Source organism: Triturus cristatus, chromosome 4_2 (assembly GCF_964204655.1).
Source record: "Triturus cristatus chromosome 4_2, aTriCri1.1, whole genome shotgun sequence".
Classification (NCBI taxonomy): Eukaryota; Metazoa; Chordata; class Amphibia; order Caudata; family Salamandridae; genus Triturus; species Triturus cristatus.
In genome coordinates this window covers 529,566,878-529,581,253 of record NC_140586.1, presented here as the reverse complement: position 1 = coordinate 529,581,253, position 14,376 = coordinate 529,566,878, and the positions used below count along the sequence as shown (strand labels likewise).

The 14,376-nt window shown below is 44.4% G+C and overlaps 1 protein-coding gene across 1 annotated transcript in view; it reads left to right on the top strand.

Moving 5' to 3' along the window:
* GTF2B (general transcription factor IIB) overlaps window positions 1-14,376 on the top strand; it is a 158,531-nt gene that overhangs the window by 78,829 nt on the left and 65,326 nt on the right. Inside the window, exons 4-5 of the mRNA XM_085602133.1 lie at window positions 2,323-2,469; window positions 2,590-2,719. Of these exons, the coding sequence (XP_085458259.1) occupies window positions 2,323-2,469; window positions 2,590-2,719 (277 nt within the window). The remainder of the gene's footprint in view (window positions 1-2,322; window positions 2,470-2,589; window positions 2,720-14,376) is intronic.

The window sequence follows — 14,376 nt, the reverse complement described above, 5'->3', positions numbered from 1 at the left end:
CCCTCATTCTCATCCTGGAGCTATCGGACTTGTGTCCCTTTCCAAAACCATTCAACGGACTCAGCTGGAGTGTGTGACCCTACACCCTATGGAGGTAGTTCATCCGGTAGTGTCAGCAATTCGGTGAGAATCTCTGCCCATGCCCTCCTCTAGCCTCTCGTCCCTTCTTGTTAGCTTCATATGACAACCATCTGCATTAACCCATTTCGTCATGTCTTTCAGCCAGTCGTCTATTTTCGGCCTTCGAGGAGACAACCACCCCATAACAGTTCTGCATTTAGCCAGTGCTAACCCAATGATGAGGAATTTCCTGCTCAACTTTTTTACTTGCGAAAAGGGAAACGGCCCAAAAGACAACGGGACATCTCCCTTGGGACCTCCCACCCCGTAACCAGGTGGAGCATATGGACTATAGATCCCAGAACCCTTCTAAATCGGGGCACCTCAGGAGCATGTGTAAGAAATCTTCTCCCCGCATCTGTAGCAATTGGATGATTTCTCAGGGTTTATAGCGTTAAGCCCTAAGGCGTCCGGTATACCTGATGTATTATATTGTATTGGAGTAGTTTATATCGGACAATGGTGGAGGTGGTGTTGACCCCTTCCTGTATAAGTTCCCAAGTGCTTTCGTCTAGATGGTGTGGCAGCTAGTAGCAGCTCCATTTTCATAACACCTTCCTGATTTGCAACCTTTTTCCTATGTCCCACGTATAGTGCTCACTTTCTTTGGTACCGCATAGAAGAGATTTCTGCTTCCACACATGTAAACTTGGACATAGGCTGTTTTATGGATTGCTTCCTGGAACCAGAGCGTTTCTCTGTGACATCTGTTCAGTATACTTAACTTATGGACTAAGTAGTCCCAAAGGTATTCCTTAGTTATACTTGGCCTGGGCGGTAAATTCAGCTCAGTTCGCGGAGTTTGCTGCATTCCATGCTCTGTGGAGCTTGCTGTGCGCAGAAAACTCCACTGCGCGTAGCGCAGCAGTTTTTCCTCGCTCGCGAATGGTAAGTTGGTGAGCCAAAGCTCGGGTACAGTTTCTACTGGCGCGGTAGGAAGATCAGCGCAAACGACAGTTTGCATTGGAGAAGTGTGGCTCAAGTGGAGAAGTGTGGCTCAATGATTAGAGCGGCAGACCCTGATGCATAGGTCTAGCCCGGGACCAGGGTTCAATTCCCCGCCTCGGTGGGTCTTGGGCTCAAAAATTCCACGGACCTGATAATTCTCACCTCGGTGCCATTCCAATCATGGAGTCCCACTCTGCAACTCTGGGCAATAGCTTGCTTAATCTCCACAACGGCCCCCACAACGCTAAGGATGCCTGGCCTCCACCTTGGGGGTGCCCAGGAGTGGACGCCTCACAGGGAAAGCCAGGATGGGTTCCACAGCGGTATTCGTACAAGCGCCTTGAGACCCTTGCGGGTGAGTAGTGCGCTATACAAATATCAATTTACATTTTACATTTACATTGCACTCCACTCCTCACTGAACTCCACAACGTTTTTTTGTCCCTTCGCAGAGTTCCACGTAGTGAAACTCCTCGAACTACGCCCAGGCCTAAACTATACTCCCCTCAGATATTGTGGATTGGGTCTTAGCCGTCTATGGATCTTCTACAAGGAACCATTATTTTAGCATGTTTCCATTGGTCTGACGTTCGGAAATTTTTACTCTGCACCGTGTCTGTAGAGTCTTTTACATGGCTGATTTCTGCTGTTAGGGCCACGAGACATGTTTCATCTTTCCCTTGTTGTGATAGACTCCAGCCATTGGGAGAGTTCTGAACCTAAGAATCTAATACTTTGAGGTGCACAGAAGCCTGCCTCGCCATTGCAACTCATAGTGGAGATGGCGGGCCTCTTGTGACGTGATACCTCATGACCCATCTGCTGATATACCATGCCGAAACTGCTGTTGACCGGAGGGATGGCAACAGTTCAGTCTTTAAGGCACTTTCAGTTCCTGAATTTTACCTGGGAAATCAGCATCTGTCTCTATAAGATTGTTTCCATGCCTGAACACCGCATGGCTGAGAACTAACGTCAGGGGCTTCATAACTGGTTTTGCTTGCAGTGTACACCGATGGGCACGTCTGCCCAGTGCTCTGCAGAGACTGCCCTCCTAAGATCTATTTTTTGTAAGTAATACTGTTGGTTACTGGTATACTCTGCTAATTTTAAGACATGGGATTTCCACTTTAATATCCACTTTGGGTAATATAAAACTGGTCATACGCTTCTTATACTGTTAAATGTGTTGGCATTTGCGTAATAATAACTTAATTTCCAAATTATACATTCTTAATGACTTTTTCAATCCAGGGTACCGGTTCGGCAAGTTATGATGAGTTTGGAAATTCAAAGTACCAAAACCGCAGAACAATGAGTAGTTCAGACCGTGCAATAATGAATGCTTTCAAGGAAATTACCACTATGGCCGACCGAATTAACCTCCCCCGTAATATAATTGTAAGTGTTCGCATGCTTCTAATAAATTATTTTCTCAGTGGTTCAGTTTATTAAATCTTCTTAACGTTTTTATAGTATTACAGAAATGACTTTGATGAATTTGTGTTTTTTCTTGGAAAGGATCGGACCAATAACTTATTCAAGCAAGTATATGAGCAGAAAAGTCTAAAGGGAAGAAGCAACGATGCGATTGCATCGGCATGCCTTTATATTGCCTGCAGGCAAGAGGGCGTTCCAAGAACGTTTAAGGGTAAGCTTTAATTACAGGTATTATTCATAAACCTTTTATGATTTTAGTGGTTGCAAGGCTTTTCAAAATTGATGTACAGAATCCAAATGTCTGAAATACACATTCCATGCTAGGCACATTGCTATTCTGTTTATAGTTCAAAGGCTGTGTGATGCTTTTTATTGTGCATCTGGTACCTCCCAGTATTATTGCTTGTGGTTTGATTCCCTTCAACAGGCATTCCTCCTTTAATAGCTGTACATCTTAGTGTAGCCAGTGTTGAGTCCAGTATACCTCATTTTGTAAAATCATTAATCACCAGATTCACATACTACTTTGAAACATAGGGCAAGGGCTATGTGTTGGCTGTAGTTTCAGGAATATGATCAGTTTGACACTACAAACTACCCTCCTCTCGTTCATTCATTTAGCCTCTAAAATCACATGCATGAGACTTTTCTATTTGTTATTGCCAAGTATGAGTACCGAGCTGACAAGGGACCCTTGTAAGGAGTGGTCATACCTGACAGATTGATTGAGGTTGACGCAACGTCTGTTATATGTAAACTGACAGTACTTGGATTTGATATGGCTGGCAATATTGGAAGGTGGCCAGTGTTTATCTCCTGTAATTTGAAATGCGTGCTTTACCTTTACGATGGCTATGGTACAAAATGAATGTTAATCCTTATGTTTGTAAAGTAATTTACCAAGATTTTTTTGTTAGTTACCTTATTGATCTTTCATCCAGCACTTTTGTAGTGAGCCTTAGAACCTTCCACGACTGTTTGACTGAAAACTACCTACTAGCAGTTTTAAAAACGATTTTGCATGCTAAGTTCTAAACACCTATATGCTTATTTCATTACTTTAAAATCATCACGAGAAGGCAGATGGGTTCCATATCATTAAATTGAAAAACATTAAAGCTGTATTACACAGACAGACTGGCACCAATTTTCTCAGTTTCACACACACATGAAGGGATGGTTTAATGTTTGTGACATAATGATCCTGCCTTATGTGGTGCAATTTTTTGTTGCAGTATGTTCGAGGCATTTGAGCTGTAGATCGTATACTTGTGCATAGATCGCCATCTGGTGTTGGGCTCGGATGTTTGCACTTTGTTTTTGTCTTGGAAGAAGTCTTTTGTAGTCACGAGGTAGGTGACTCCTCCTTGGGACGATAGTGCGCACGGGCATCGACTCCATCTCTAGATTGTTTTTATCCGGCATCGGTTTCGGATGTGACTTGCTGCGCTCGGGGTCGATATCGGTTTTGAAACTCCCTTCGATGCGCAATCCCTCTCCAATCGACGGTATTGTCTCGATCGCGTTTCCTTTTTGACGCGCATCATTAAAAAAAACTCCTCGACCTTGGTCCTCGACGAGGGCCGTTGGGCCTATCCGCGCCGACCACGCCTGCAGGCAATGGAAAGGACTCCTTTAAAAAAAAAATGCCCCGGGTGTGGTGTTAAGTTCCCACACACGGACTTGCACGAGGTCTTTAACCTCTGCCTCTCCCCAGAGCATGAAGACAAGAACTGCGAGGCCTGTTCATCTTTCAGGTCGGGTTCGACGTCACAAAATGTTTCGCGGAAGCAGCTCGATTCCAGACATCTTCGGAGCAGATCCCAATGTCCAGCCAGAGCAACCAGGTGATGAAGTAGACATCTGTCGCCGAAGACTCTGAAGACGAAACAGTCACCCCGGCTCAGCGGTCCGTGAGTACCGAAACCCCTCTCCCAACCAAAACCAAACCTAAGGCTCCGGTTACGCCCTCGCCCTCGGGTCGACACCGGCAACATGTCTGACGCCCCGCCCTCAGACCCGGCTATGAGACGTAAACATAAGCCTTCCAGCTATGCTCGAGCCAACCCCATTCCAGTGTCAGTCACCTCCGGCCCGAAGCACAAAACCACAGATGTGCCACACCCTTCTTCGTAGACACCGAAGACCGCCTCGATGCCCAAGCCCCCGGCATCAAAACATACTAAAGACAAACATTCGGAACCGAAAAAATCTTTGGAGCCGAAAAGTCTTGAGGCGAAAACTCCTAGATCAAAACCTGAGGAGGCCAAGACCCCACAAAAAGCCTCAGACTCGGTCCAAAGAACATTTTGACCCAAAATCTTCGGCACCGAAAAGACATTTTACCCATGCAACCTGTACCTGATTTTTTTGGATCCCAAACAAACTTTCTATTGATCCAGAGACTAGCAAAGTCGTCGCCAAGCCTCCAAAAAAGAGGAAAATGAACACTTCAGAGGAACCTGCAATACACTTAAAGAAAGGAGATGAGTACTAACACCTCCCCACCTCCTTCTCCTCCTTCAGCTGATACAAATCTTCTCATTTCTCCATCGCACTCCCCACATATTGTTTCACCTCAAACATCAGATACTGAGGATGATCATATCGATGGAGGTGGGAATATAGATCCACATGGGGTTGATGCACATACCATCCCACACGATGTAGACCCTTGGATGATTACAACACAGATCCCGACCCACTTAATGACTCGGACCTCTATCCATCTAGGCCATCACCATCAGATGACAATATTGGGTTTGTGCAACTTATCAATATGGCTGCCCAATACCACAGGGTACAGTTACATTCTGATCCCTTAGAGGATGATTTATTACTCAAAACCTTTGCAAACTCGCAAAAGTCCTCCCAACACCTTGCAAATGTTAAAAGGCATGCTCACCCATGCCCCCGAAGATTTTAATGACCCTGTCGGAGCCAGGATTTTAAACACCAGGATAGATAAAAAGTATAACTTAGCTCCCAGTGACCCAATTTACATCAAAGGTCAGGTCCCTTTGGATTCTCTTGTGGTGTCTAATGCACACGAGGGCAAGCTCAGAGTACAGGCGACACCCCCCCCTCCTGATAAAGAGTCCAAGTTAATAGACGCATCTGGTAAACGTATTGCGTCACAGCCAGCAAATCATGGGCGGATTGCCAATGCCCAAGCTTTATTGGCTAGGTACGACAGGGCTCACTATGACGAGCTGGAAAAGCTCATTGAACGCCTTCTTGACCAGAACAAACAAAAGGCTTACGACCTTATACTAGAGGGGAAGTTGAATAACAAACACGTCAATTAAATGTGCGCATGATGCGGCGGATAACGCACCTCGCGCCATTAACACTAGTGCTTTGTTGCGCAGGCACGCTTTGCTCTGAGTCTCCGGATTCAAACAAGAGGTACAATCTGCTATTCTAAATCAGCCCTTTAATCAAGAGCATCTTTTCGGGCCCTCAGAGAACACATCTTTAGAAAAGATGAAAAAAGATACGGAAACTGCCTTACAATTCCCTTTCCCTAGAGGCTCTTTTCGCCGCTTCTTCTACAGAGCTGGCTCCAAAACCATTGGCTCAGAACACACCTCTTCGTCCATTAAGAGCCCCAGTCAAACGTCCTCCAAAGGATACTTTCGTGGAGGCTACAGAGGCAACAATGGTAAGGGAAGAGATCGCGGCAAAAATACCCGCACCTCCTCTACCACCAAACAGTGACTTCCCTGCACCAAAACGCCCAAGCTTCGCCTCCAGGTATTCACGCCCATTGTCCAAAGGCAATGCGCTATGGATGAACTGGTCAGGCAGATTTGCTTACGCTTTTCCGCCTCTCCCACTCGTTCCGCTAGTGTTTCAGAAATTCAAACCGCATTCCCGCACAATGATCCTGTTTGCTCCAACATGGGCCCGACAGTCATCGTTCACAACCCTCCTGGAACTATCAGTGGTTCTTCATCAAAAGTTACGCCTCTCACCCAAGTTTCTCACTCAGAACCAAGGAGAGATAAGGCATCTAGATCCCAGTCAACTCAACCTTGCGATCTGGCATCTGCAGTCTTAGAAGTTTGTCTATCTTAATCTCCCGCCAGACTGCATGAACATCATTAAAGAGGCTAGACATCCTACCACTAGAGCTTGCTATGCCGCAAAGTGGAAAAGATTTGTAATTTACTGCACAAATAACAAAATCAACCCACTAAATGCTTCTAATCAAGACATCATCTGTTATCTTTTGCATCTATAACAATGTAACCTAGCGTATGCATCCATTAGACTACATCTTGCAGCAGTAGCAGCCTATCTCCAAAACAGACAACACTTGTCTTTGTTTAGGGAACCAGCTATCAAGGCATATATGGAAGGACTTAAAAGATTAATTCCACCTAGAGTTCCACCCTCTCCAGTATGGAACCTAAATGTGGTACCAGGCTCATGGGTCCCCCGTTTGAACCTATGCATAAATGCGAATTACAATTTCTCACCTTGAAAGTAGCTTTCCTGGTTGCGATCACATCTCTCAGAAGAGTCCGTGAACTCCTGGCATTAGCCATACAAGAACCATTTCTCCAAATCCATCGTAACAAAGTGGTTCTGAGGACTAACCCAAAATTTCTACCTAAAGTCGTCTTTGCTTTCCACCTTAACCAGTCTGTAGAACTCCTAGTGTTTTCCCTCTACCAGATTCAGTAGCAGAACGGGCTCTTCACACGCTAGACGTAAAAAGAGCGATACTTTACTACATTGAAATAACAAAATCCATTAGAAAGAGTAAACTACTTTTTGTGGCTTTCTCCTCACCTCATAAAGGCAATCCTATCTCAAAAACAGGGATTGCAAGGTAGATTGTTATAAATGCATCCAAATATGCTCTGCCAAAGCCAAACACACCTTAACCATACCCCCTAGGGCTCACTCCACACGTAAACTAGGGGCATCTATGGCATTCTTAGGGAACATTCCCCTAGATGACATCTCCAAAGCAGCAACTTGGTCTATGCCACATATGTTCACAAAGCACTATTGTGTAGACGTGCAAGCAAAACAACAAGCTAATGTGGGCCAGGCTGTATTACGAATACTTTTTCAAACCACTGCAACAGATACAGTTAGCCACCGCTAAGGAGGTAACTGCTGTATAGTCTATGCACAAGTATACGATCTACAGCTCGTATGCCTCGAATGGAAAATGCTACTTACCGGGTATGCATCTGTTCTTGACATGTAGAGCTGTAGATTAGTATATGTCCACCTGCCCCCCCGGATACCTCTATCTGTTCCAGTACTATCTTACTTAGATACATTACACATGGACATCCTTTTCTGTTTCTTACTAACTCCATCATGACCCTCCATGGCAAAACAATCTGGAGATGGATTTGATGCCCATGCGCACTATCGTCCTAAGGAGTAGTCACCTTCCTTGTGACTACAAAAGAGCCCAACACCATATGGCGATCTATGCGCAAGTATACAAATCTACAGCTCTACATGCCAAGAACAGATGCATACTGGTTAGTAGCACTTTCCTTTCTGATTTTAGTTTGCATTGATTCAGCCCATTTAATTTCTAATTTGATTGTTACTAATGTGCTTTTCTCTTTTGTATGCATAATTGAACAGAGCAGTACAATGTATGGGGCATAAACTCTTCCTTCAGCATTTTCCAAAACATTTGGAGAATTTCTCTGTGGTAGGTTGTGGTAAGTCTACAAAAGGGAAAGGACTGGGTTGATACCCATTTACTTTCTATTTTGTTTTCATGGATAATATGTCTATACACTTCCATGAGGCTTAGCTTAATGAGACATTTGCAAGTTTGTTCTTGATGAGGGAGATAACCAGTCCATTCATATTTTGTTTCACTCTGCTGCTTCAGACCTGCCAACCTTAAGATAATTTTCACCATGTGATCGTACAGGGAAAGGGGTGAGGACATGGTGAGTGGGGCTGTGGATGCCCTGCTCTGTCTGTAAAACACCCACCTCCCACTTGCACTCCCACAGGGGATTACCTCCTGTGGAACCACCTCCTGTGTCCTGCAGAGGTTTTAAATGGAACTTCGCTTTGCAACGCATTCACACCAGAGCTGGAAACCTGTACTATGAAGGCGTTTCCTGCTCCCCGTGTGATAGTATCTCTTCACTTGGTCACCATGTGATGAGTTGTGAAACCATGTGTTACTCAGAGGCATTGTGTGAGTTGGCAGGCCTGCTTCCTTCATGCGTTAGACAATTTTAATAGCTTTGACTGTTTTGAAATCGGGCCTGACTCTTTCTGCACTTCACCCTGTGCGGCTCTTTGGATTTTGCAGGTGTTGGTTTTGATACCATCTTTTGCAGGTGTTTATATTTGGTCTTTCCAGTGTTGCTTCTAGCAGTAACTATTCTTAAAAGGACAAATCCTCTCCATTATCTTGGACTGGTTCTGATAACTGTGATATTCACAGCTGGGAAAAGTAATTTCAGTGACTTGATGTCTATGCCCCAAAACCCCAAAATGGTGGTAATTGAAGCAACTTCAGCTAGGTGGCCAAGACCTATCTGATGGTAGTAATGCATTGTTACCTCTCTGGTGCGGTGTCCCAGCAATCTGTGGAACTGTAATCTAGGCAGTTTGATGCAATACATTGTGACTCCTAAAACATTAAACTTCATTTGTGGAAGACTGCATGTTTGAGTCATGTGTGCTGTAGATACACATGCTTTGCATACTCCCTCCATCCAGTGTTGGGTCTGGCTATTTGCAAGTTGTTTTTCTTTGAATAAGTCTTTCCTAGTCCTGAGGTAATGTGACTCCTCTTTTCGGTGATAGTGCGCATGGGCATCGACTACATTATTAAATCGTATTTTTCCGCCATCGGGTTTGGACTTTTATTGCTGCGCTCCGGTTCAAAACCGTTCTTCGGTTTCCTCTTGGTGTGCAATCCACTCTACCCTCAACGGTATTATCATACGCGTTTCCCTCTCTCTGCATATCCATTTGATCAGGAAAGTATCTTCGATCGAAAACATCGTGGACGGACTTAGGACCTAGCCGCATCGGCCCATTCTTCTGCCAGTGGAACAGATCCCGTTTCAATTCTATCCTCGGTGCCATGCCAAATACCCTCGCACTAATCTACATCCAGTCTGCAACTTGTGCCTATCACCGGAGCACAGAAAGAAGATTGCGAGGCCTGTCAATCGTTCCGATTGCTAAAGACTCTTGGAGATCGGCGGGCTCGACGACGACATTCAGCGCCAAAGCACTCAACATACTCTGTATATCTTCGGGGAAGAATCCGAACATGAAGCCACAGCTGCGGAAGAAGAGGCCTTCTCGGTCGCAGAATCCGATTCCGAACTAGAGATAGTTAGAGTCCGAAGACATTCCAGCGGGACAGTTGGTCATGAGTACTAAACCACCTTACCCCATAAGAAAGATTCCACTAAACAAGTCTTGGGCGTGATGCCTAAGACTTGTTTAGTGGAATCTTTCTTAAGCCTTTGGGCCTTGGTCGGCACCGAGACAACGTTTCTGACCCTCACACTCCGGCCTGGCACCCAATCAAGTAGTCAAGCCTTCCAGCTCTGGATCAGGCTGAGACAGATAGTCTTCGGACCCGAAACATTCCACACCGAAAGACAAGTCTAGCCGAAATCCTTAGTTTCCAAACTAAAGTCCGCTTCGGAACCGAAACTTTCCGCTTCGAAACAAAAATCCACTTTGGAGCTGAAACCTTCCGCTTCCAAGGACAAAACGGACAAGTCCGGGTTGGCACCGAAACTTTCGGCGCCAAAATTGAAAGAAGACATTTCAGATCCCTGGTATCAATTTAAGACATAAAACACAAATTAGATCTAAAGCAGAAAAAGGTTTACATCTATCCAGACATTGGGCATATATTAGACAACTCCTTCCAAAAGGAAAGTCAGTTCAGAAAACACTGGGTACAAGATCCACCTTAAGAAAAAGAAAGACATTTCTTCAAGCACTATCCATCCTACCTTTCCATCCCCTCCACTACTTCCACCATCTTCACCTTTACCAATAGTGCCCGGCTCGGATCCACTACACAACACCACAATGATCTCCTCACACAACCTGATTTAGGAGATAGGGATTATGATGACGATGACAATATTCCTTTACCTACAGATCAATTGGATGATTATTATATTGATCCACCTATAGATAATGATCCAGACCTATACCCTGCAAAACCTTCATCTCCAGATAAGGTTTACTATCTAGAGTTGATTTCCAGGGCAGCAGCATATCATGGGGTTACACTGCACAAAGAGACCTTAGAATCCCAAGGTGGGAATGCTTACAGAGTTAACATGCAGCTCTAACTTTATCCTACTCCCATATTCTTTCCCTCCAGAAGCAGCCACTCTCAAGAAACCATCATCATCAGCATATAACTTTTTTTCGATCACAAAGATCTTAAAAGGTAAACCGCACAAGACGGATAAAATTCAAAGTATATAAAAATAATTTCATATTTTTGTTTTTGAAACATATGAAATCCAAATGGAATGTGGATCCTCGCACGCCTGGTGATCGGGTAGTATAGGTTGAATTTGCTTTAGGGTGCCTGGTAAGTGTCTCCCTCCTGGGCAAGAGGGTGAAATGTCAGCAAATAATGGTTGCGTTAATTCCCGTAGGAGTAACGTCTCTTACTCAGCACTCCAATATATGTTGATTTTTAAATGATTGTACAATGATTGTAGAATTGGTAATTTCAAGGCGTCTTTTATTTCAAACGATCCTTGTGTAATTTATACACTGTTCACTCAATGTTACTTGTGATTTTCAATCAATGAATTACATTATTCATCACATGTCTGCCCAATGCATTTCGGGTGAACCCTTCGTCAGGGGACTTGATTCTGAAAACGTTAAAACGAATATCAAAAACAAGGTATAACACAAATAACAATCAAAATCACAGTAATCATGCTTATGGTGGTGATTGTAGCGTAACTATAATGTGGTAGGGTGAAAGTGAAAGGAAAGAGTACCGGACCACGTGAAAGAAACCATGCTACACAGATGTTTTAAATCGGAAAGTTGACGAGCTGGGTACTTGATTGTGTTCAAAACAATTTAGCGTGAACGGAATTCATGCCAGAGACGTGCTCGGTAATGGTGAAGAAAAAAGAATTAACTGCTGCAATTCGAACGGTATGAAAAGTTGCGTGCTAACCTGTCTATTTAAATTGCAAAGATCTTAAGAGACGTTACTCCTATGGGAATTAACGCAACCATTATTTGCTGTTTTTGAAACATAACCATTAAATGGATTAAAAAGCAAGGAGAATAAAAACAAGTAAAAATAGAGTGCTTTATACAATACATTTGGAACTCTTAATCCACAGTGCATACCAAAGTCTTGCAAGGCCGTAAACTATTACTCTGCGTGTCAGTGTACAGTATTCTCAACACCACTAGGTAATGGCCAGGGCCAACCATTCTACATAACGGAATTATCCATTTTTTTCTCAGTGTTGTATAATATGGGCAACAAAAAAGTAAATGCACAATGGATTCTGGGCAAACTTTACACGCAGGACAAAGATCATCGTTTTGTACATTGCAGCGCCACTTAATGCAGAACAGTTTTGTAGGTGAAATCCTGTAGCGGAACTTTAGAAATAGTTTGGGCCAGAGGGGGAGCAATTTCATCCATAGCATCCTCGAAGCAAGAGACCAATTTAAAATTTAGGAAGTCAAGAGTCAAGCTACCCTCAGATTTTGCCAGATCTTTTTCGAATGACGAATCCCAGAACATCGCTTTGAGCTTAGCCCTCAGAATGAGGGCCAGACTTTCCGGGTTTGACCAGAACACCTCCATCCCAAGCCTCCCCAATAAGCCCCTCAGAGACCTAAACCAAGGGAACGAGGTTACCTGGGGGAGTTTCAGAAGGCCAGACAGTGCCTCTCGATATGATGTGAGCTGTTCCAATGACCATAGCCTATACCAAAACATGAGTAGTTTGTAGTTCAGCTTGTGGGCCAGCGGTCTGTGGTTGAGGTCCATGTAGAGGGGTGTCAGGGGGGCTACTAGAGGGGAGGTCTACCAAGGATCTAAGAGAACTTTTCAATGCTAGACAGATAATTTGTATTGCCCATACCCCAAAGTTCTCTGCTCCATAGAGTGCCCCCCCCTATAACCTTGATTTTATAGATTTCCATAGCTGGTGCAACTTCCCTGGACAGCATTTTTCTGCGAATTATATTAATACGAGCACTCTGTGGAATTAGTAGCAATTTAACTTTCTCAATGTGGGTGGCCCAGTGAATTGATGGAGTCAGGCGAATATCTAAATAGTCAGAAGTCAACTTGCTCTAGTTTGCTGCTGCCAACAAGCACTGGTCTTTTGGAGGGTTTAACCACTCCCTAGATAAGATCATATATTTGGCTTTAGCCTCATTTAACACCAGGCCCTGCTCTTTGCAGAACCTTGTGAGATCATTAAACAGTTGTTGTAGATCCTGTGGGGATTTAGAGAGTAACAGGGTATTATTGGCAAAAAGAAGAGCCGCCCTTCTTACGCCGATTTTAAGGGCATCAAACCCGTCTCGATCTAAAAAATCAACCACCCCATTAATAAAAAGTAAAAAGGTTGGGTGCTAACACACATCCCTGTCTCACTCCGCGTTGGTTTTTGGAAGGTTTCCGTGACTTGATTGTTCTCCCCCCCCCCCCCCCCCCCCCCCCCCACACCTGACCTGTGCTGTGTTGACTGAATGTAGTCTAATTAAAACATCTAAAAGATTTCTCGGAAAAACCCATCTCTTTTAAAACTCTCCAAAGGCTGGCTAGGTCGAACACAGGCCGTAAATCAACAAAGGCCACATAAAGCTTCCCTCCTTTAACAGCAACTTCCTTCCAGTAAATACAGAGGAGGCAGAAAGCCTGGTCCAGGGTACTGATTTTGGCATGGAAACCCGCTTGAAAGTCACTCAGGATTCAGGACTCTAAGGTCCAATCCTGGATCCTGCCTAAAATCTGTTTACAGACGATTTTCTGGAGGGAGTCAATAAGGCTAATAGGCCTGTAGCTGGCCAGCTTTGCTCTATCCCCCTTCTTGTAGATAGAAACTATTTCTATTTTCCACGAAGGGGGAATAGCAGCACCGGACGTAATGGAGTTAGAAAGCAAATTTATGTAGGAGCCCCTGAGTTTTATGTCCTTTCTGTACAGATCGTTTGGTATTCTGTCATGGCCGAGGACACATGCTGGAACACACAAATGAATTGTGGCTTGTTTCCTCAATAGAAAAAGACAGAGCATCACCCACTCCACCGGGTACCTCCCCCCACCAGTCACTAGCTTCCTCTATTTCAGTGGTGCCAGATTCATAAAGGGACCCATAATGCACTACCCACTCATCTAGCTGGACTGTGAATTTCAGGGCCGACTTGTTACCCTTGAGCCAGTGCACTGCTTTGCTCCAAAATATCTTGGAGTCTTTGGCTGTCAACGCCCTCTGTAGGGATGACCACAGCGAACCCTCCCACTTCTTCTTGGCTGTCTCCATTACCTGCCTATACTTGGCTCTACATACCGTTACCTCCAGACGTGCTTTCAGTTTTACTGCACGTAAAATCGCCCCCTTCGCATTTCTGCAGTCCTGGTTATACCAATTAACCTGGGGATCAGACATCAAATCTGTACCATTCCTGACCTGATTTTGATCTTTACGCGGTTTGCTTAACATATCCCTAATCTCATTGTTAAGTGACTCATAGCGGGATCCCAGGATCTTCACAACATCGTTTGAGCGGTATTTGGGTAACTCCTCTAGTTCCAGGCGAAGTTTGCCTTTGACTGCATCGAGGGTCCCGGGATGTTCCTCCACCCAATCCCATCTAAAT